Source organism: Cotesia glomerata, linkage group LG6 (genome assembly GCF_020080835.1).
Source record: "Cotesia glomerata isolate CgM1 linkage group LG6, MPM_Cglom_v2.3, whole genome shotgun sequence".
NCBI classification, from domain to species: Eukaryota; Metazoa; Arthropoda; class Insecta; order Hymenoptera; family Braconidae; genus Cotesia; species Cotesia glomerata.
In genome coordinates, this window is record NC_058163.1 from 7,284,393 (window position 1) to 7,307,166 (window position 22,774).

General features: G+C 29.9%; 2 protein-coding genes across 2 annotated transcripts in view; one reads left to right on the top strand and one right to left on the bottom strand.

Annotated features, from left to right (window-relative positions):
* LOC123268155 (diacylglycerol O-acyltransferase 1) overlaps positions 1–22,774 on the bottom strand; it is a 246,513-nt gene that overhangs the window by 34,112 nt on the left and 189,627 nt on the right. The window contains exon 9 of the mRNA XM_044733045.1: positions 20,891–20,935. Coding sequence (XP_044588980.1) covers positions 20,891–20,935 — 45 coding nt within the window. The remainder of the gene's footprint in view (positions 1–20,890; positions 20,936–22,774) is intronic.
* On the top strand, positions 11,421–14,075 carry LOC123268161 (odorant receptor coreceptor-like). Its single transcript, XM_044733054.1, has 4 exons — positions 11,421–11,568; positions 13,489–13,599; positions 13,718–13,873; positions 13,942–14,075. The coding sequence occupies exons 1-4, from the start codon at positions 11,506–11,508 to the stop codon at positions 13,999–14,001; spliced, it is 390 nt and encodes a 129-aa protein (XP_044588989.1). The 5' UTR covers positions 11,421–11,505; the 3' UTR covers positions 14,002–14,075.

Sequence of the window (22,774 nt, forward strand, 5' to 3'; positions counted from 1 at the left end):
GGAACTTTTTACAACTAACTATCTACTATAGAGTTCCTGTAGCTAAATTTTTTTCTCTATGTGTTTCTACATTCCTATACGACTACTTAAATACGCTATAGATGAGTCAAATGATCTTTTAATTTTTTGTTGGTACTCAAAATGATCTTGTACTATATCCAGACTCGCTTCGCTCGGCCGGATAACTAACTCGGTGTTGATAAGAATGCGTCAGCACCAAGCCGTGAGAATCCTTACCTTTGCGCATATGTATCAAAAATAACTATTTTTTATAAAGCTAATAATGCGTTTAACTATGAAAAAAAATTTTTTTACACTTTTCCTTTAGATTTATACATTATAAACATTTTTAAGTTGATTGCAAAAAAATATTTTGTTGTAACAATAAACAGATAATATTATAATAACAAAGTTATTGTTGTATAATTTTTCTCTGTAATCCTGTCTTTGGTTATTCAAACGAAATTATTTTTATTAACGTGAAACTAAAAAATGTATGTTCGGAAATACGCTTAAGGGGCGATTCCGTACTCGCGGGTGCAACATTTAGAATCACTCAAGGCTTCTTACTAAGAAAATAAAAACTCTTTTTAAAGAAATGACTGGTCGCAGGATTACATTGTAATCTGTTTTACAAAAATTAATATAAAAAACATTTAATAAAATGTCTAAATAGACACAGGAGAGGTTCAAAATGCTATCGCGGGTGCAACGAAATCGGCCCACCATTAAAGGTCATGAAGCTAGAATGAAAAAAGTCTGTTAATTATGGAATATTTATTAAATTATTTTTACATTCTTTAAAAGAATATAAAACAAACTAATTATTAATTTAAATAAAATTATTAAAAGAAATAGATGTTATAAATTATTCACGTTTTATCCAGTCGCAGGTGCAACGTAAAACTATCGCGGGTGCAACACGTCTCACTGTAGTAAATATTAACATTTCCATGTAACTTTAAATTAAAGATATGAGATCATAGATGCTGTATCACTAATTAGCACTTTCCTATGTAACTACAATAAATTATTTGTTTGGAATGGTCGGCGATTTATCAGACTTAAGGTTCATCTTCAGAATCGCTGTAAACATCAGAAACGCGTAACTTTTGCGTAACTTTTTTTGCAACTTTTCTACGTTTTTTTTTAGTAGCAGTTATCAAAACTAATTTGCTTTTCAAATTAGACTTCGACGTTCGTGCAACACAAATGCTCTTACCCTCCTCAAATTGAAAAAAATTGGTATAAAAAAAGTAACAAATACTGTGATTTAAAAATTTCTGTCAAAAATCGTCTCCCGCGGAATCGTCCTAAGGGGGTATTCTAGTCTAGAAGCATGAATTTCAGGTAATTTTTTGAAGTGTCGTAAAAAAAAGGCAATCAATATTTTTACGATCCATTTTTTTATAAGTTATTTATTAACATTACAAGAATACAGAAAAAAATAAAAAAAGTTAAAAATTCAAAAAATTAGCAGCTGATGAAGTGGGGGGGTCTCAAAAAATTGGCATGTGACCATGCCCACGATTCCAACCCTCCTAGCAATCGGATATGAAAAAATAAAAAAGATTATTAATCTAGAGTAATGTCGCTATGGCATGACTAGGGAAAAATTAAAAAAAAAATTTTTCACAAAATGGCGACTGCCTGAAAAAAAAATTTTTTTGTACTATTTTTTTTTGACTTTTTCGAATTTTTTAAAAATAGTAAAATTGAAATTTGGGAATGATCTGAGTTCATGCCATAGCGACATTACTCTAGATTAATAATCTTTTTTATTTTTTCATATCCGATTGTTAGGAGGGTTGGAATCGTGGGCATAGTCACGTGCCAATTTTTTGAGACCCCCCCCCTCACTTCATCAGCTGCTAATTTTTTGAATTTTCAACTTTTTTTATTTTTTTCTGTATTTTTGTAATGTTAATAAATAACTTATAAAAAAATGAATAGTAAAAATATTGATTGCCTTTTTTTTAGGGCACTTCAAAAAATTACCTGAAATTCATGCTTCTAGACTAGAATACCCCCTTAACAAATGGGTCATGCTTAATTTAGTATCATAAAACTCCAATCAATGCGATTTACATTTAAATTTAATATGAAAATGGGCTCGAGTAACTAAATATATTAAATAGACCGCGACTTCCTTTCATACAAAGCCTGCTTTCAAAGTAAATCGGGTATTCATGCACTACAAACATTACATTAATAATATTACCGCGGTAAATAAATATTTGATGACATGTAATTCTGAAACCACTCAACCTGCCATTATAAAGATATATCATACATTTTCATTAAATATTTTAATATGTTTATATAGTAGATACAATATACTTTATTGGTATGATTATTTTTTTTTCGACTATCGATCGGTCTGTTCTGGGTTATAAAAAAATGTTTGTTATATTTAATTTTGTTAATCGATAGTTGATGACTAATAATCTGTTATGTACATGGAAAATAGTACCGGAAAAAATGTACCCACGGAAAGTCATTATGATTCATAAATGCTTAAAAATTTAAGGATTATTTTATTTTTATATTAGAATACTGACGGTAAAAGGGGAATTAATTTTGCCTGGTCAGTTGATAAAAATACTTGGTAGGATAAAGTCATGAAATATTTGTCCCGAGCGTTCAAAGTTGTGAAAACTGTGACTAAAGTGATTAAAAATTTGATGATTCTGAAAAGACGTAATCAGAATTAGAATTGATGGGTTCTGCTGCTCAATACGTGGAAGAACATTCTTGGATTTGGAAGCAGTCGTAAGAATTATTTTAATTACAGGTAAAAATATTTTTATTACTAGCCGTAAACACTCACTTCGCTGGGTTATTTTTAATAGAACATTTATTAATATTAAAATTTTTTTATGATGTTTCAAAAGTTTCTAAAACAATCCAACATATTTTTGACCGATAAGAATATTGACATACATTTTGAAGCTTTCTAATTTATTCGGAGTTACTCTAGATCATTCTAGAATTTTTTAAATCACTCTTTGAGAATTTTCTAAAACATTCTCATCCGATCAGAATCCAAACGTAGACTTTAAAACTTACCAGATCATTCTAGAAATTTCTAGATTATTTTCGAAATTTCTAGATCATTCTAAAATTTCTTAGATCATTTTAGAATTTTCTAGAACATTCTCGTTTGATCAGAATCTAAATGTAGATTTTAGATCTTACCAGATCTTTCTAGAAATTTTTAGATCATTCTAGACATTTCTGTATCATTCTAGACATTTCTGGATCATTCGAGAATTTTCTAAAACAATCTCATTCGATCCGAATCCAAACGTAGATTTTATAACTTTCCAGATCATTCTAGAAATTTCTGGATGATTCTAGAATTTTCTAGACCATCCTCATTCAATCAGTATCCAAACGTAGATATAAAAACTTCTCAGATCATTTTAGAATTTTCTAGACCATTCTCATTTCATCAGAATCTACACGTAGATCTTAGATCTTACTAGATCTTTCTAGAAATTTTTAGATCATTCTAGAATTTTCTAGAACATTCTGAACCGATTCGAACATTGGTATACATATTAATGCTTTCTAGATCATTCCATAAATTTCCAGAACAATCCAGACCATTTTAGATCCATGATAGTGTCACATTTTCGAAGTTAACATGTTTCAACCTCCGTATCTTTTACACCCTTATAATTATCGACTTGCAACCACCATAGTGCACGATGGGAGCCTTGTACCTATTGCCACATACAAACACTATTCGTCTGCGATGCGTATTTTTGGCTGCAAAGTGAAATATAGGGACACACACCTCCAATTTTATATATATATATATATATATATATATATATATATATATATATATATATATATATATATATATATATAAAGATATGTTTTATTCGTTGAAACGTGTCAACAAACAGACAATTTAAAAACCGATCCCAATGAAATATTTTGCACTAAGTCTATGCATGAATACACAGAAAGAAAAATTTTTTGACTAGAAAACAAAATTCTAGGCTCAAGTAAATTTTCGGGTGCCTGAAAGAAGACCGAAGTTGTGTTGGCCGAAGTAAAATTTTTTCTTCAAATTCTATTCTTGGTGGAAGCAATTTTTTCTTAATTCAAATTATCATAAATACTTGTTACAATAAATTTTTATATTTGATCAAGATTTTTAGATACTTTAGGGAAGCAGCGGTACCTACTTCAGGTGAGAAAAATATTTTCTTACCTTGAGAAAATTTTACTCTTGAATATTTGATACCCATTTTATATTATATTAACGTGCAATTATACATATTGAATGAAAAAAAATGATTCAATATTATTTGATCTTCCCATTTGATATGTTAGTTAATAAAAATATTAATGAAAATTCACATCAATATATTTAATTTTTTGCAGCAAGAGAGAAATTTTCTCAAGACAAGAAAATTTACTTCTGTCAAGAACTTAATTTTTTGGAGCAAGAGAGAAATTTTTTCAAAACAAGAAAATTTTCTTGACTTAAAAAATTGTCTTGGATCAAGATACATATTTCTTGAAGCAAGGAATTAATTTTGTTGGAATAAGTGAAATTTCTTGTCAAAAAAAAATTTTTTTTTCGCTCAAGAAAATAATTAGGAAGAAAAATATTTTCTTGTCTCAAGTGAACCTTTTTTTCTGTGTATCTTGATCAAGTTTGGAAATGAGCAAAATCGATTGAATAGTTTGGGAGTAGTGGGTGTTTGAAAATTTTTTTGATTTTCTAAAAATTCATAATTCAATCAATTGTATCGAAATCAGTTTTCATTTATAAAAGATAGCTCCTATCGGTGATATAAACAACCACCCGAAGACAATTTATCCTCACAACAATTGATCCGAGTGACAATTGATTCCGCTAAAGGCGCAAATGTATTCATTGATGTATAATCATTGCTTTCTCGAATTAAACACCGCATGTCAATAATAGATTTAAGATTCTTGAGTGATTTATTTCTAATTCTGCATAATAATTAATCAGCTCAAATTTCTTAATTTCTAAGACAAATAATAAACAACCGACGTACAATACCCCCATGAAAAAAAATTAGGAAAACGGTTGACCCTGAAGGCCATCCCTGCAACTTCCCGCTAATTCCATACCTAGGCGCTTAAAATTGTACTTATGACGTTTTTGAGCTCTTCGAGCTCAAAAATAGAATTTATGTGTTATTTTGAGCTCGCCGAGCTCAAAGATAGATTTCCTATGCTTTTGAGGTCAAAACTCTTGTCAAAGTTCGATGAAACACGATCTTTTTAATTTTCAAACTGCTATAACTTTTGAATAAATTAACCGATTTGCACGTGGTTAGCGGCAATTGATGTAGTTTTTTGAGCTCTATAAATAATTATGAACAAAAAAATTGATCTGATAAAAAATTTCGGAGTTCCTACAAAAAAACACTTGTTTCGATTTTTTTCGACAACGATATCTCACGAACGCATCAACCGATTCTGACGCTTTTGGTGGCGATCGATGCGGGTTTTCAAGGTTAAGAGCTGATTAGTTTTTGAGGTCGATCACACGGAGAAAAAAAAATTGTTAGAATAAGCATACGTATCGTTATTCTGACTATATGCCGTATAGTCATTTTTCTTAGATATATATATATATATATATATATATATATATATATATATATATATATATATATATATATATATATCAAAATGACGATCCATATCATAAATAAATATGTTTTTTACATAAATGAAGATATTAAGTGTGTTTCAGACTGGTGCCAAGCGAATAGGCTGCGTTTAAATGTATTAAAGACTAAGGCAATGTTATTTGGCAGTGCGGTTAATGTGTGCAATGTTAATGCGAGCATAGAAAATTTAAGATTATATTTAGATAATAGATTGATAGATTTTGTTACAAGCTACAAGTATTTGGGCGTAGTCTTTGATTGTACTCTTACTTGGTATAAGCATATTGCTAGTATTAAGAAGCGAGCGGCAGGAGCATTGTACAGAATACGAATGAATGATGCACAACTCAGTATGGCGTTAAAGAGAAAACTTATTACTGGTATGGTCTTGCCAATTTATGATTATTGTGCTTGTGTATTAACGAATTTGTCATTTGAGCTTGAAAGATCGCTGTTAGTAACGCTGAACAATTGTGTGTGTTTCGTTTTACGAATACGCCGAGTGGAGCATATAACGAAGCATCGGCAGGCGCTTGGATGGCTAAAGCCACCAAACCGAAGATTACAACTAATGGCTAGTGAGTTTTATAAGGCGATTTGTTTAATACGTCCAAGTCTTTTCGGTGACCAGTTATTACACTAAACTAGTGCTTCAGGTCGTAGGGAATTAGGTAAAACAAATTCACTGCAGGTGCCTTTTGCGCGTACAGCAGCTTATTATAAATCTTTCATTGTTACTGGTTGTAATTTTTGGAATAATCTACTAGTTTTTATTACATCAGCTGAGACTCTAGATAACTTCCGTCATAAATGTTATTTGTATTTGTTAGTTAGAAAAGAGTCAGTATGATTTAAGCACTTGATTGTAAACCTGATTTTGATTTTGAATGCGAAGAAAATGTCTGTGATTACTTACTACTTTTGCACTAATATTACTTTGTTTATAGTTTCATTATTATTGTTATTATTATATCAGTTTCTTACTACCTATGTATTTTCAACAATTTTGTAATTTTTTTGTAATTATTTGGATTTGTGGTCAAAAAGAGAATTATCTCCATGATCAGTAAATAAATAAATAATAAATAATTATTTTAGAATTACATTTAGTTAATTCAACTATACAGATCCTCACGTTAATGAAACAAGAGCTATTCTCTGTATGCTTTTAAGTGAAACAAATGAATCCCTAAATCAGAAATCCGGATTGTTATTTTAAGGAAACATCATTTGAGGATACGTTGGGTAGTCATTTTAACAATATTTTTTTTTCCGTGCGGTTCAGCCAATTCGGAGATATTTTGAAAAAATGAAAAAAAAAAACAACTTTTTTTTGCAATTTCTCGAAATCTACACGGAGAAAATTTTATAGTAGAGATAACTATAAAATATTATAAATTACTATAAATTACTATCTAGTTATGGTAAAATCGATTAACTGAATTCGATAGTAGTAAATATTATTTAAATAATTATGTAAACCATCTGAATTGTAGTAGTTACTATCCTGATGGTTACTACTACTATTATGATGGTAATCAGTAATAATAGCTATTATTATTTTAACTAGTTACTACTATTATCAAAATCGTAATTCCTAATATAACCTGATGGTTACAGTTACCATCAGTAATAATAATAGCTACTATCTAAGCTAGTAAAAAATATTTAAAAAATTAAAAATTTGCGTTAACGTGGATGCATTTCTGAATAAACTAAAAGCAGTTGTAGCGCAGTGTAGTACACAAAAAATCGGGATTAAATTCGGATTGAATGTATATTTAAATTTTTATTTGTCTAAAACAAGTTTCAGCGCCAAATTTTTCCAAAAAAAAATTTGAAATTTCCAAAGAAATCAAAATTTTTAATAAAATTCAAATTTCAAAAAAAAAATTTTAATCTTACAAAAAATTTTTAAAAAACATAATTTTCAAAAAATCTAAGATTTTCAAAAAAAAATTTTGAATACAATGAAGCTTTAAACTAATTATTAATCATAATTATCTAATTATTTAAATTAAAATTTTCCCTTTAACAATTGCAATTAAAGAGAGCATACTCTTTGCTCCAGTTGATGGTATCGTATTTTAAAATGCACCGAATCAGCTTGACTACATGTAATTTTTCTTCTGCATTAAATTAAATGATATTCTTAAAGCTAGCAGATGAAATAAACTCATTGACCTGTTCTAGTTATACATTCTGTTGAAGAAATTCAATGCACAAATTATCAAAACTAGCAACCTGCAGTCCCTATGTGACTGCCAAGAATTGCGAACTATAATAAATAAAATTTTGCTTAATTGTATAATGATTTTCGTTAAAGTGTACTTTACTTTCTTAACTATTGACATTTATAAAAATATAAGCTCATCCCGATATTACACTCATCAAGAGCTCTCATTTAGTACCCACTTGCATAACGAGCTTTCATTTGAGTACCCACTTGTATTTTTGATATATTTTTCATATATACATATATATAATATATATAAATATATAAAAAATTGATGTGGGTACTCAAATGAAAGGTCTCAATGAGTGTAACATCGGGATGAGCTTATATCTTTAAAAATGTCAATAGTTCACAAGATACAAGGTCATTTCTTAATTATTGATATTTTTAAAGATGTAAGCTCATCCCGGTGTTACACTCATCAATAGCTTTCATTTGAGTACCCACATGCATTTTTATATATTTTTCATAAATATATATATATATATATATGAAAAATTGATGTGGGTACTCAAATGAAAGGTCTCGATGAGTGTAACATCGGGATGAGCTTATATCTGTAAAAATGTCAATAATTCACAAAATATAAGGTCATTTATTAATTATGAATCTAGAGATTTTCTCTTAATGATATTCTCTTAATAATATAGATGATAGGATTACAATTAATTCAATTATAATGGAACCATCAAATGATGTAATTTACCAACTTGGATATACTCTGGGATATATCTGCATCATATATTGTTTTGTGGAGACAAAAACTATTTAAAGAATATTTTTGACATAATAAAAAATACCTAAATTAACCAAGTTTTGTAAAAGTTCAAACAAATTTTTTTCTGTGTGCTAAAACAATAGGCCTTATGACCATTTTACACTTTAAAAATTTAATTTTGTTTTGCAGTATTGTAAAAATGACCATATTATATATTTAATAGAAATTGTCCTTAATTAATGATTGACATAAAAATTTACGGAGTTCTTTTATAAACGTAAGTATTAATCAACTTGTCCTAATGACCCGCAGGTTTTTTATATCTCATTACTTCTACAATTACAACTACCAAATAAACTTTTTTTCCAGATTCTACAATGTAACAAAAAAGAACATAATTACTCAAAAATAAAATGAAATCTGAATTAAAAATAAACTCTTTTGAGAATGAATTAGGATTGCTCGTCCAATGCTTGAAACTAAACGGACTATGGCCGTACAAAAACAAGTACAACAACCTAAAATTCTCATTGTGTATCATCGTCGCAATTACGGGCGTGTTTCATGGATTGTACATAATCTTCAACCAAAAGAGCAGTCACAATCGTATCCTGTCGATGTTTCAAGCAACACTCTACTTTCATACATTGATGCAGCGCATTGTATTTAAATGGAACCAAAGTAACTTTAAAACAGTGTTCAATTACATGGACCGTGATTGGAAGGAATCAAACCATCTCAAGTCGAATGATTTGAATATCATGTTTAACTACGTCAAAAAATCTAGACACGTAGTTAAGATTATATTTATGACGTTTTTCGCAGCCGGTTTTGGTAAGAAATTATCGGTTTTTTTACTAATGATGGTTTTTGTCGTTGGGACACAGAAAGAGATTTTCTTTTAATTTATAGGACGTTCCGCAATTTTTGGGTTTAATTACATTACTTTGAATATTTATTCACAAATAAAATGCAAAAAAACATGGAAAATTACCATTCATTTTTACTGTAGTATAAAAAATAATAAACGTGAAAAATTGCAGTAAAATAAAATGTTTTTACTAGAATTACTAAAAAATTAACCAGACTCTCCAGTAACGATTAATTTAAGTGACAGTATCATATACACCGACTATTTGACGGCATTGTAATTACTTTCGCCTTCTCAGCTGTATAAAAAATTATACATATTAGTAATAAATTATTGCTTAATTACAGTGAATTCTTACAAAGTTTTATAGAATTATCATTATAATAAAATTTAATGCAATTAGTTAAATATTAGGTATCAGGATTCTTGATACCCCGGTAAAATATCTCCAAAATAAATATCCCCGAGACTAAATATCACTGTGACAGAATATTTAAATATATAAATATTAATCTTTTTAAGATTAATACGTCGAATAAACACACACAAAGTCCATGATAAAAGGGCACAACACGGTAACAAGCTTATGCTTTGGCGTATTTTTAGATAAAAACACATAAAATCACGTTTAAATAAATAATTTTTTACATATGTGTTATCTTTTGATTGAATCCAATTCTATTTTATATTTTGGCAGTTACAATATTCAAAAACATTATAATTTTTAGTATTATTAATAATTAATTTTTTTGTAACAATTAATTTTGTGGTATTCATTGTTATTTATCAACTGATTTCATTTTGTTGTATTTGTGATAATTTAATCATGATCATTTTCATAATAATTGACGAATGTTACCTAATAACCAATATTTAAAGTTTTTGTAAAGTGCTACAAACATTTGTTGAATCACATTAATAAGTGATAAAATAAATTTGATAACTTTTTTCAAATTTATTGTTTTGAATTGTTTTATTGAAAAATTTAATTATTTAAGATATTTTGTCTAGGGTTATTTTTTTTAGAATATTTTGTCAGAAAATATTTATTTTGGGGATATTTTGTCAGGAAATATTTATTTTGGGGATATTTTGTCGGGGTATCAAGAATCATGGAACTAAATATAATTTGTGAAAATGTACTTCGATGAAATTTGCAACTTTTTGTTACTATTCGCGATTATTCTCTATATTTATTGTAAAGTTTAAAAACTTTAAAAAATAAATTAATTACACATTTGATCTTATGAAATTTAAATCTAGTTTTTCTTAAATACAAAATCTATGATTTTCTTTTTTTTTTTTTTTTTTTTTTTTTTTGAGAGAGTCCGGTGAATTTGACTGACATAAACTTTAAAAAGTGCTGCTGTTATTGATAAAGCAGTGTCCTAGGTTCTAGATTATAATACAGTTTGGTAATTTTTTTCATGAATTTAACATAAAAATTAAAAGAAAATTTCTTTTCGCACAGTACATGTTTTAATAGCAACAATTTTTCAGGATGGGGAGTGAATTTATTAATCGAAGTGTTCGTCCACAAAAAACGGGATTTACTGATATTCGAAAACTGGAACGCAGTGACATGGGACGTTACTTCAAGCACTAAGTTATTGAGGTTGTTGTTCCAATTATTGGCTACCTTCAATGGTTTGTTTGGCGCAGCGACTATTGATAGCTGCATTGTGCTCTTGATATTGCACTGCTGCGGACAGCTGGAAATTTTGTGTGAGAAGATTAAAAAATTCCACGGACTCATTCGACATAATTTGATCAACCGGAACAAGGATTGCAGTAATACTGTCAGGATCATCAACAATTGCTCGTGCTTGCAGTGTATTGTTGAAAAACACAATTATTTAATTCAGTGAGTTTTATCTTAAGGAAATTTTCCTGTCTATTAATATTTTTTTAGAATGATTATATTATTTTCATTAGTTTTATAATCAATGTCAAATTAATTTTGTCCAAAAGTTTTGTAAAGGTACTAGATGAAAGTATTCATGGATTGATGCTTCTTCAATTGATACCAGGAACAATATCTTTTTGTACAAATGGCTACGGACTTATGAAAGTAAGTTTGACCTTTTTTTATTTTTTTTTTTTTTATTCCAATCTATCATTAATTTTTTAATAGCATTTCTCGAACTATGCACAATTTTAAAATTAATTAAATTTAAAAAAACATAGTTTTACATTTTATACCGTTATTATCATGATACTTCAATTGTTTTCATTTTTCTATTTAATTTTTGAGAGGCACAAATTTTAGGTGTTTTCTCAAGTACAATAAAAAAATTAATAAAATTTTTAGTATCCATTACTTTAATGAGATATTTTTTCATGTCTTAAGAAAATACAAAAAAAAAAAAACATTTAAATCAAAAAATTAAAAATCCAAAAAATTACAGTCTAGGAAAGTGAGGGGTCTAAAAAAAAGACACGTCCTCGTAAACATGATGGCAACTTTTTTTTAGTTTACCAAAATTAAAATAAAAGGTACACTCCTAATCAATGCAGATTTTTAAAAATGTTAGTTAATGTTTAAAAATTAATTTTTTTTTCTGATATTTACAAATTTTTTAAAAATAATAAAAATTTTAATTTATTATATAAATCTAGTTTAGATGATGAATAGAGGTATATAAAAGGCTCACACTAACTTTCACGTCCGCCGGTCCAGTAGAATTTGAGGTATCATTTCAACCATTAAAAAAAAAATAGCTTAAAGTTTTCTACTCTTCCCAATCCGGTTAAATAACATTACTATAATAGCTAGGTATCTGAAAATGATTTTTAAAAAATCATTGTAAGAACATATTCTTAAAAGTTCAAACTTTGAAAATGCAAAAAAAAGGTTTTTTTCAGAATTCTTGACTTGAATATCCTTTGAAGTTAACAATCTGATGGTTTTTTCTATTGCTGTTATTGAAAGTTAAAAGTGTACAGAAAAGTGATGTGTTGTAGGCTTATGTTGAAACCTCTTACGCGTGATCAGGAAGATCCAGGTTCGATTCCTAGCTTGAGTCCGCAGTCGCATATTTTTTCGTCAATCTTTGCTTTCAATAAATTTTCAAGGAGTGATGATTCATTTAACACCTGAAAAAATATTTAAGGAGGTACTACGGCAAATAAAGACACTAATAGGTTATGGCTATTGGTTTCTTTCTCACGCACTAGTGCTGCCTCTCTTGACAGACTATCGCTCACTTACTTCCACTCACGTAAAATATCGAAAGTCGTTAACTTCAAACATTTTTTATAAAAAAATGAATACCGATTGTTTATGATATTTATACAAACTAGAATTTAATTTGCACGCTCAAGCCGCGCCTCATATTTATTTTCATGATATATTTATGTGTCGCTTATGTATATTATATTCGTTTTCAACCAATCAGAATGAGAATAAATATTTTCAAACAATCACATTACGAATAAATTGGTTTCACATACATTTCATCTCAATTTTATTATGGGATATTTTTGATAAAAAAAAACTTGTAATAATTTCAATTATATATTTTCAGTTTTTCAAAAAAATCCTAAGAAAAGTATGGTTGTTATTCAATAAAATGTTCACTTTAACTACGGCCAGGATAAAGAATACATGTTAGATGTACGATTTTTAATTTTTAATATTTCGAAAATTAGCACTGCAAGGACTATTAAAAAACATTTATTCGTATAGAGGGCACTTAAAATTATGCGTATTTAAAAATTGAAGAATTTTATAAGAAAAGTGATTTTGCACATTACCTCCTTAACTAACACATGATTAAACAGATTGTTTGCTGTGAAACTAACTCATAATTTTTCTATCATCTAATTTTATTATCAATGTGCAAAAATTTGAAAAAATTTAAGAAATGTCAATTCATACATTTTGAAACGGGATAGCAGTAGAGTTCTAAAACAGAAATTTTATGTTTGTTCAAACCTTAATGATAAAATTTTGATGAATTATGAATAAAACGATTTTGTTTGGTTTTAGAGTTATACTAATGGCGATATTTCGTCAATGATTTATCACATCATTTACATATTGGCAATAATGCCTATTTTTTTGACTCTGTGCTCGGTGTCCGATGATTTATTACAAAAGGTAATGTAATAACAATTGCTTCAGTTAAATCGATTTGAGTTGTGTTGATTTATCAGCAAAATTGGGTATTTTTTAAATTTTTCGTAACATATTTAAATATGAACTTGTTTTGCTTCAGAACGAAAATATTAAACACATGTTATATAATCTGGAATGGTACAATTATAATAGTAGGACAAAAAAATTTTGGATAATGATGATTAATCATGCGAACAAATCAATTAAAATCACTGGAGGAGGGTTTTTTGTCATTTCACTTAAATGTTATAAGAATGTAAGTGGTTTAATAGATACATAAAAAGAACAATGGCATGCATTTAACTTCGAGTGTCTTTGTTTCAGTGGTTCATAAATGGTGTGGAGTATTTATCTGTCCTAGCAGCAATAATGACAAGGAGTTGAGCAGATCTTGATAATATTGGCACAAATATAAAAACACAGAAATTTAAATTATTAAAAAAAAATTATGGTTTCAAATGATTTCTATTGATACTGTACGCTATAAATAAGATGAGAAAAAAAGTTTTAATTTATATTTATTTGTTATTTTTAACACACTTTTTGGATATGGTCGATAAATAACAACAGAATTAAGGTAATCTTTTGTATAATACAAGTTTAGATTTTAGTAATAACCCGTGTAAAAAAGGTGTGGAATTTCTCCGGTTATTCCGCAAGGAAATCCTGAAGAATTCATATTCTGATACACACATAAATTCCAGAGACATTGAGGATGAAATCAAAGAAAATGATCATCGTTAAAAAATTAATAAAGTGATAGTATGGATTCGCGAAATTATGATATGTTAATTAATCATTCATTACAGACTTCTCAAGATTTCTCGGAAAATTCTGGAGGTATCCCGTCGGAAAGTCTGCGGAATTTTTCTACAATCCTTGCTGAATAGAGACTAGAAGTTACACTGGTAGAGTTTCGCGAAATTTTCTTCGGGATTTCTCCGGATTTTTTGAAAAACCTTGAGGTCTGTAATGAATTAATCATCATATCATAATTTTACGAATCTATATTACTACTTTATTAAAATTTCGAGATTTGAGCACACTACTCCGTATTATAAAAATTAGGCTGGTTAAAACTTGATTTTAGAAGAGATTATTTCATAGCTTGTTTATTTTACAAAGAAATTAAGTTAAATTACTGTCAATTATTTAAATCGAATTTAGAATTTCTGCCGATTGTGCTAAGGAGAGGTGACGTCAGGAATGATTATCTACGTCTGCCAAGAAGTAATTGTGCAATTTATGAAAACTCTTTCCTAATTCATGGTATAAAAGTTTGGAACTCGTTACCGGCCGAAATTACATTAATTGACAATTTCGAACAATTTCAACAGGCTTGCTATGACTTCTTCTTACAATAAATGTTAATGTTATTATTTCTCTGTTAATATGTTATTATTTTAAGAATTAATATGTTCTTACTTTTAATAATTTAATATCAAATATTTAAATTGTATTAAAAACACTGTATCAAATGTATACATGTAAATGATAAAATTTATGTATTGTTGATGGTCCTGAAGGAGCTTAGAACTCTAGGATCAAATAAATTTTTCTATCTATCTATCTATCTATCTACTTTATTAATTTTCTATCGATGATAATTTTTTCTGATTTCATCCGAAATTTCTCCGAAATTCATATTTGTCTCAAAGTATAAATTCCTCAGGATTTCTTTGCGGAATCACCGGAGGAATTCTGCAACTTTTTTTATACGAGAAATAGAAAACGAAGAACGATGTAGTCACAAATGAGTTCACTTATAGTAGTAAATTGATTAGTTATTATAACAAAGTGAGCCAAGTTGCAATGAAAAATCACATGGAAAAAAAATTGTACAAAAAATTATAATTGTTACATCGTAATCCAGGAGAAGCTTTTTAACATCTTCACTTTGATAATTTTACATTCTAAAATTTATAATGTTTAATCCTAAAAATTCATGTATTGACTTTTTTTTACGCATTTTTGGACTCAGCCGTCCGTCTTACAGCAGCTAAGAAAATTTTATTTCTAATGTGTATGTAATATCTCAATTTGTAAGAATGTAAAGGTAAAAAATTAGTTGAACACTAAATTTAATCTTACCGACCAATTCTCCGCCTCTAGATAAGGTGCAAAAATGATCCAGGAAAACGGCGGAAAAAGGAAAGAGGGGGAAGTAAGGTGGACAAAGAATTCCGTCGTTCATCTAATGACAGCAAGGAAATATATAAATTGTTAATCTATCTTCTATCTATACTAATAAATGGAGAGCCGGTTTTTTTGTCCGATTATACTACGAAAACTACTGAACCGATCGGAATAATACTTATATCATAAGATGCAGCGTGTTTCGGAGAAGGTTTTAGTATATGATATGGTGGTGATGGCGACACGAAAAAATAACCGCGACATTATATCCGTGACTATGTCGCTGACTTGTCTATACGACAAATTCAACTACAAATTAATTATTTGTTATTTACCGTAAGATGGACGGTGGCGTTTACTCAGCCAGGTCTTAATAGGTGACTGAATAATAGTTACAGACAGTATCTCGGATAGCTTAAGTGGTAGAGCCTTTGGTGCGTAACCGAACGATCCGGGTTCGAGTCCCGGTCCGGGCTATCCGAATTATATTTTTTCAGTTACCAAAAAAAATTCCTACTGAGTAAAAAAAGGTCCCCCCTTTCCTCTTATCCTTTATTCACCCAGTTCCCAAATTTGTCGCGGACATTATGACGCTGATATAGCATCGCGGATGTAATGTCGCGGTTATTTAGTCGCGGAGCCGGTGGTGATTACTTATCTGGAACCTATTTTTTTTTTACTTAGAAATAATGAATTTTTATTGTAACTAAATTTATTCTATTCGATTGTCATTTGTTTAAAATAAATTTTTTAATTCTATAGGTTGTAACAGGCCACTTTTAGCGCCACCTATTAATAATTTTTTTTTCTTTCGATTTTTATTTTATTAATTTAATTTAAATGAATTTAAATATTGAGTTTTTTTTTATTTGCTGTCCATTGATTGGATTCACCGCGACCGAGTCACCTTCACGTGAGAAAATCCAAACGAAGCTCGATTGTGCGCGAAACAAAATTTATTGCGATAATTAACAATTTAATTTTAGTGAAATAAATTAGTTATAAGTTAGATTTAAGTTAGTTTAAGTATTGTAACTGGTACAAAAGACGACGGCCACGAACCCGTGAAAAGGAAGACAACGAGAATCATCGACGTAGATAATCTTCAAGATCATCATCGACGGAGAGAGGCTGTTCAGAGAGAACAAGACGACGGACGGCTTGGAATTTGGAGTGAGCAAGCGGCGCAGGCGTGAAGTCGTAGAGCTGGCTGTCGAGCGCGCCAATGCTCCAGCCCATACATCAATTGAAACGTCGATACTGGAAAATTGGATATACGGCGCCATCTCTAGAGTTAAAACGTCAACTACTGCCGAGAGAGGGGTGAGCAAGCACGGAATGCGACAAGTGATGATTTTGGCGGTTTCCACGTTTTCGCTTGGTAGAGTACGGACGCACGTTGTTCATTATTTTTATTTGAGGAATTCTTTTGTAAAAAGAATCGGCTGTTCAGTAATTCATAAATAATTTGTTCACGATTAAGTGCAAAGAAATTCGAAGTTCATTGTTGCTAGTTATTTTTGGCGAATTTAAGTAAACGACGTTGAATAAATTGTTAGCAATTCTCTACATAATTGTCAGTAAAATCGACGCTTGATCGACGTTTGTTGAGTATTTTGGCAAGTTCTTTGTGCCCCACCGTGCTGTGAAGTTCAAAAAATTCAACGGGCTTAGTACAGGAGATTTGGACCTTCGACGAGATTGCTGGGGGATATACGACGCTGTGCCGGACTCTCCGACACCGGGGTTCTTGTTTTTGTCTGACGGGGAAGCCGAGGGCGGCTATTCGACGACCAACCAACTCCAGGAGTCGGAATCTGCGTCTTCGACCAGGGTAAGTGGCCACGTTTTCTCTTAAAATAGCTCGTGGGATTTATTTAAATTAAAAATTTAGTTGGATTGAACAATAAAATCCCTTAGTGAAATAATGTTACAAAAATTTCAAGGTTGAAGTGGTGTACTGATTATCAATAATCCCACGAAGTATTTGGGGTACCGCCATATTCGTTTTGATTATTTTGATTATTATTACTATTGGGTTTATCAATGTTGTATTCCCGGGAAATTATTGACCCATAAATCGAGCTTCGGAATCGTGTGACATTCAATCGACCGAACTCGAGTGAAGTTATTTATAAATAAATAATTGCGACGTTTTAAGATTATTTCTCGGAGATTTTAATTAATTATTATCAATTAAATCCGGTGACTGGATTATTTTTGTTTAAAATTTAATTATTTACTATTAATTGAATTCGGCGGTGTAATTATTTAATTTCATTATTATAATTATTATTAATTAAATCCGGTGACTGGATTATTTTTGGTTAAAATTTAATTATTTATTATTAATTTTTTGAGCAAGGCCTCGTGACGTTGTCAAAATTATTTGGCAACGCAGGTAAGCTCAAAGATTCGGGGACTAGATTAGACAGACGTACGAACGAGACCCTTGTAGGGGGGATGTGTTATGGCTCAAACAGGTCTTATGGCTGTACCTCCCCGCATGGACCCCGCTGGTAACTGGTCGGATTGTCATTGTATTACCGATCAAGCTAACGCAGTCGTTGAATGGGTTGATACAGTTAACTGAGTACGAGGACAGATTGACATTAAATTCCACTCAATTCACATTTGTCCTATGATAGCGTAAATGCTTGAGGGCAGGGTTTTTCCTTGCCAGCAAACTTGGCTGTGTATTTCCTATGTGAGGGTAGGACAGATATACGTGCGTGTATAGCTCTTTTGAGCCCAGGAAACGGCCTCTTCGGAAGTAAGCGAAAGCCTCGCCATATATTCTTCTTCTTCTTCTAATCATCATTAATTAACTGCGGCGATTTGATTATTAGGTTTACTTATTTAATTAATTGTTATTAATTAAACTGAGTGCGAAGATTGATTCATTTTTTGTTATTTTAATTAATCATCATTAATTAACTGCGGCGATTTAATTATTAGGTTTATTTATCTAATTAATTGTTATTAATTAAACTGAGTGCGAAGATTGATTCCTTCTTTGTTATTTTATTAATCATCATTAATTAACTGCGGCGATTTGATTATTAGATTTATTTATATAATTAATTGTTATTAATTAAATTGAGTGCGAAGATTAATTTTTTTTGTTATTTTAATTAATTATTATTAATTAAGTGCGGTGATTTAACCATTTCGTTTATTTACTTAATTCATTAATATTAATCAAATTGAGCAAAGGTTGATTTTTTTTTTATTATGTACTTAATTCTGATTATTAAATGAGTTTATTGCGGCGAATTTGAAATTGTGTCTATTTTGTTCAAATTGAGTTTTGTATTGCAAACTGCGAATCGACGACGGCGTCCACGATTATTATTTGGCGATTAGTTCTTTTGATATTGTTCACCTTGACAATCTGTTGTAATTATTGTTAATAAATTAATAATTGAATTTTTTTTAATTAATTGCGAATTAATACGAATACCCCGAATTTTACTCGTTCCTTCTTTAATTAAGTCGTAATTTTAAGACCCGCCGCCCGACGAAGAGTCCCGGATCGAAGCAGCCGAAATCGACGTGATTGGAGCATAGCTCCTGGCGCTCAACAAAAGGTAAAGCAGGTAGGCCAAGTTATTTATTTCGGGCTTCGTCCTCGCTAACGCACGAGGTCGAAATACCCGTTATAAGGTTATGTTGATATATTAGGCAGATTTCTTCACTTATGTGAGACCTGCAATTTCTTTAACTGAAACTTTCAATGCTCATTACAATTTTTTTTTTTTCATATCAATTATTATTCATTTTTGTAAGAAAGACACGGGAATGTTATAATGATTGCACATTGAAAGTTACTATGAATATTAGCTAGAATAATTGCATGGATAAAAGGTGCATACCAATTCGATAGAATTGGGAATCTGTGCAAGTCAAAACAATACTCTAATTAAATTTCAAGTTTAGATCTAAAAATGCAATTTTATAAAGCGCCCAGCGGAGCGGGCGAGTAACAGCTAGTATATCATATAACCCGAGCAAGGCCTCGTGACGTTGTTAGATTTAATGCGGCAACGTAGGTAAGCTCGAAAATTGGGGAACTAGACTGAACGCCTACATACGAACAAGACTCTCACAAGAGGGGGAGGGGGGATGAAAACGAAAGCTAAAAACAGGGCCTTACGGCTACACCTCCCCGCATGCTCCCCGCTGGAAACTGGTCGAGTTATTATAATATTGATCAGGCCAACGTTGTCGTTGAATGGGATTGATGAATGGTTTGACCGAGTACGAGGACAGATTGACATTCCATTCACATTTGTCCAGTAATAGCACAGGCGCTTGAGAGCAGGGTTTTTCCTCGCTTAAGCCTGAAGCCGTGGTGTAAAAGTAAAAAATATTATTATCAAAAGTCTTTCATGTGCCCAATAGGGTAACATGTGCGGCACGTAAGTATATAATTTCGATTATATATATACACGGATGAATAGATTACCAAATATCATATAAATTACTAAGAGCTTATTATGTTTTATTATCCTACTAGATAATTTGTTATCCTTCTGCTAACATATTAGTTTGTTACCACAACTAGTTTTATGTTGTCCTAACAAAAAATTTTATTGTCAGTGCAAAATTTTTAATTTTCGTGGAAATAAGAAAAAATATCTGAAGATAGCGGACACTGCAGTTTCTATTGAACTTGACCAAAACTACCAAACACAACATGACCGAATCACAAAATAATTGATACACTAATAATATTATAATTGCATCAGTAATAAGCAATATTTTGGTAAACAAATATGTGATGTAAAAATCACCAGCCGAGTAATTTGCATACCAAATAATACATTACTATTAGGTGCTTCTACAGAATCGCTGCCAATCAAATCGAATTAGTTCAGTGTATTGAACTACAGGAACAATAGACGTACGCATCTATTGTTAGCGCAAGCTTATTATTTACCAACTATTAGTATTCCCGGCGTAGTATTGTTTCGATACTTTTTTCTCCTGTCTATCAAAAAAAGTAACATTCTTTCGAAAGTCACTAAATTATGTACCAATAGTTATAAACTAATAAAGTACAGACTGATAGTTATATATGGTTGATAAATTATGATTATAGGATTATTGATTTATTAAACTATTTAAAACTCACCGCTAGTTTCAGAAGTCTCTCGGCAGCTTTTGCAACATCCATTTTCTGCAAAAAAAAAAAAAAAATACAATATTACATCATTATAAAAATGTAATTTAAGAAAATTGTTTTAAAAGAATTGATTCACGGAAAAAAAATGCGGTGAATGCAACTACACTTAGAAGTAGCATTTACTACAAGATGGACTAAAGTATATACACGCTATAGTTTGTTTACGGATGATTTTAACGTGTATCAAATCCATCTCCAAGTATGGTTGGTTTACCACACGTTATTTTCCGTGTTGTTTTGATTGAAAAAATTATTTAAGTTAATTCCAAATTATGAAAATTAATTTATTCTTGGATTAAGAGAACATCATCTCTACGAAATACAATTAAATCTAATATCGGAAAATGAGATTTTTCAAAATTAACCCTCGGACTACACACCTCCGAACAAAACTTTAGAGTACATACAGGGTCAAATTGACCCTACTTCACTTTCGAAGAATTATATCTCCGAAACTAGGCATTTTATCGGAATTCAGTTTATTACATTTTTGGTAGGTAAAACAATGCTCTTTTGAATACAATCGTTATTATTCTGAATTAAATAGTTTTTAATGTTGAAAAAATTAATTCAAAATGAACCTATTTTCGAGAAATATTTTAGAATAAGAAAAATTCTGGCGACCAAAATGACCCCCAGTGTACTCCGAGGGTTAAAAATAATTTTGTCTTTCTTCGAGAATTTTATATACTTGGTTCAAGAAAAAGTTTTTTTTTTTTTTCATTTACAATACCAAAAAAAAATTTAAAAAGAAAATCAAATTTTTTATTTGAACTTATCGTGAGAATCATTTGAGATATATTTTCGATGGGATAAAAAATAACAGAAATCCGAGAATTGTTGGTATTTTTTAAACAAGTCAGTAATATTTTGCACCAACGTTACCGCGGGTCTTAATTCTTGAAAGTGAAATTGTTGGGTGAAATGTAAGTTATCTTGATAGTTAAGTACTTCGTTGAATTCATAAAATTCTTGAATGCCAAGCTTTATCTCCTTATCCTCAAGTTTCATTTTCTTGATTCGCAAATAAATTTCTTGAATCAATTCGAACCAAACATCTCGAAGCAAGAGTAAAATTTTGAACAGTATCTTTTTGTTAAATCAACCCTGTAAATCCAAGTGTTTTAAAAGTGACTACAATGCTTAAAGATAGGAACAAAACACTTTATGTATTAAAACACTTCGATTTGTAGTAAAGTAGTTTTTTTTTCAGTACAATCGTCTTTCAAAGAAAAAAATTTAAAAGTTATTTGAAAGTAACAGTGTAAAACCGCTCTTTAAAAAAATCCTGAAATTCAACCCGTGAAAAAATTTTCTGATCAGACTATATCAGGCCTGATATAAACCGTCCATATCAGACTATATATGCCTTGATATACGTATATCAGACTATGTATCCGCCCGGGTAAAAAAAATTATATATCATTATATTACATAATTATGAATGAAAAATGGCCCTATATAATTATGTATAATTAGGTATAATTATATATAATTATTTCCATAGGAAAAAAAAAATCGGCGCGAGTGGGAATCGAACCGTGGACCTACCGCTTGAAAGACTAATTTACTACCCGTTTACCTAAGAGACTTACTTGGAAAACAAAGTTTATTATAACTACAAGTAATGCAAGTCGTATACATGATCGATTCGTAGTGAACAAAATTTTTCATCTAATTTATTAATTATTAATTGTCAATATTTATATATAATAATGGTATCTATATGTAGATTTATAAAATTATCTATGTATACATGAAATCGCAAAAATGATTCTACGATATATTGTTAAGGTACTTCGTTGCTTTAGAATTTATAATTTCTTTGAAATT

Bases quoted from the DNA above. Each gene is read 5' to 3' on its own strand.
- LOC123268161 (XM_044733054.1), top strand. From the start codon at position 11,506: ATGCTTCTTCAATTGATACCAGGAACAATATCTTTTTGTACAAATGGC. The intron at 11,569-13,488 runs GTAAGTTTGACC...GTTTGGTTTTAG, and splicing joins ATGGCTACGGACTTATGAAA to AGTTATACTAATGGCGATAT. The intron at 13,600-13,717 runs GTAATGTAATAA...GTTTTGCTTCAG, and splicing joins CCGATGATTTATTACAAAAG to AACGAAAATATTAAACACAT.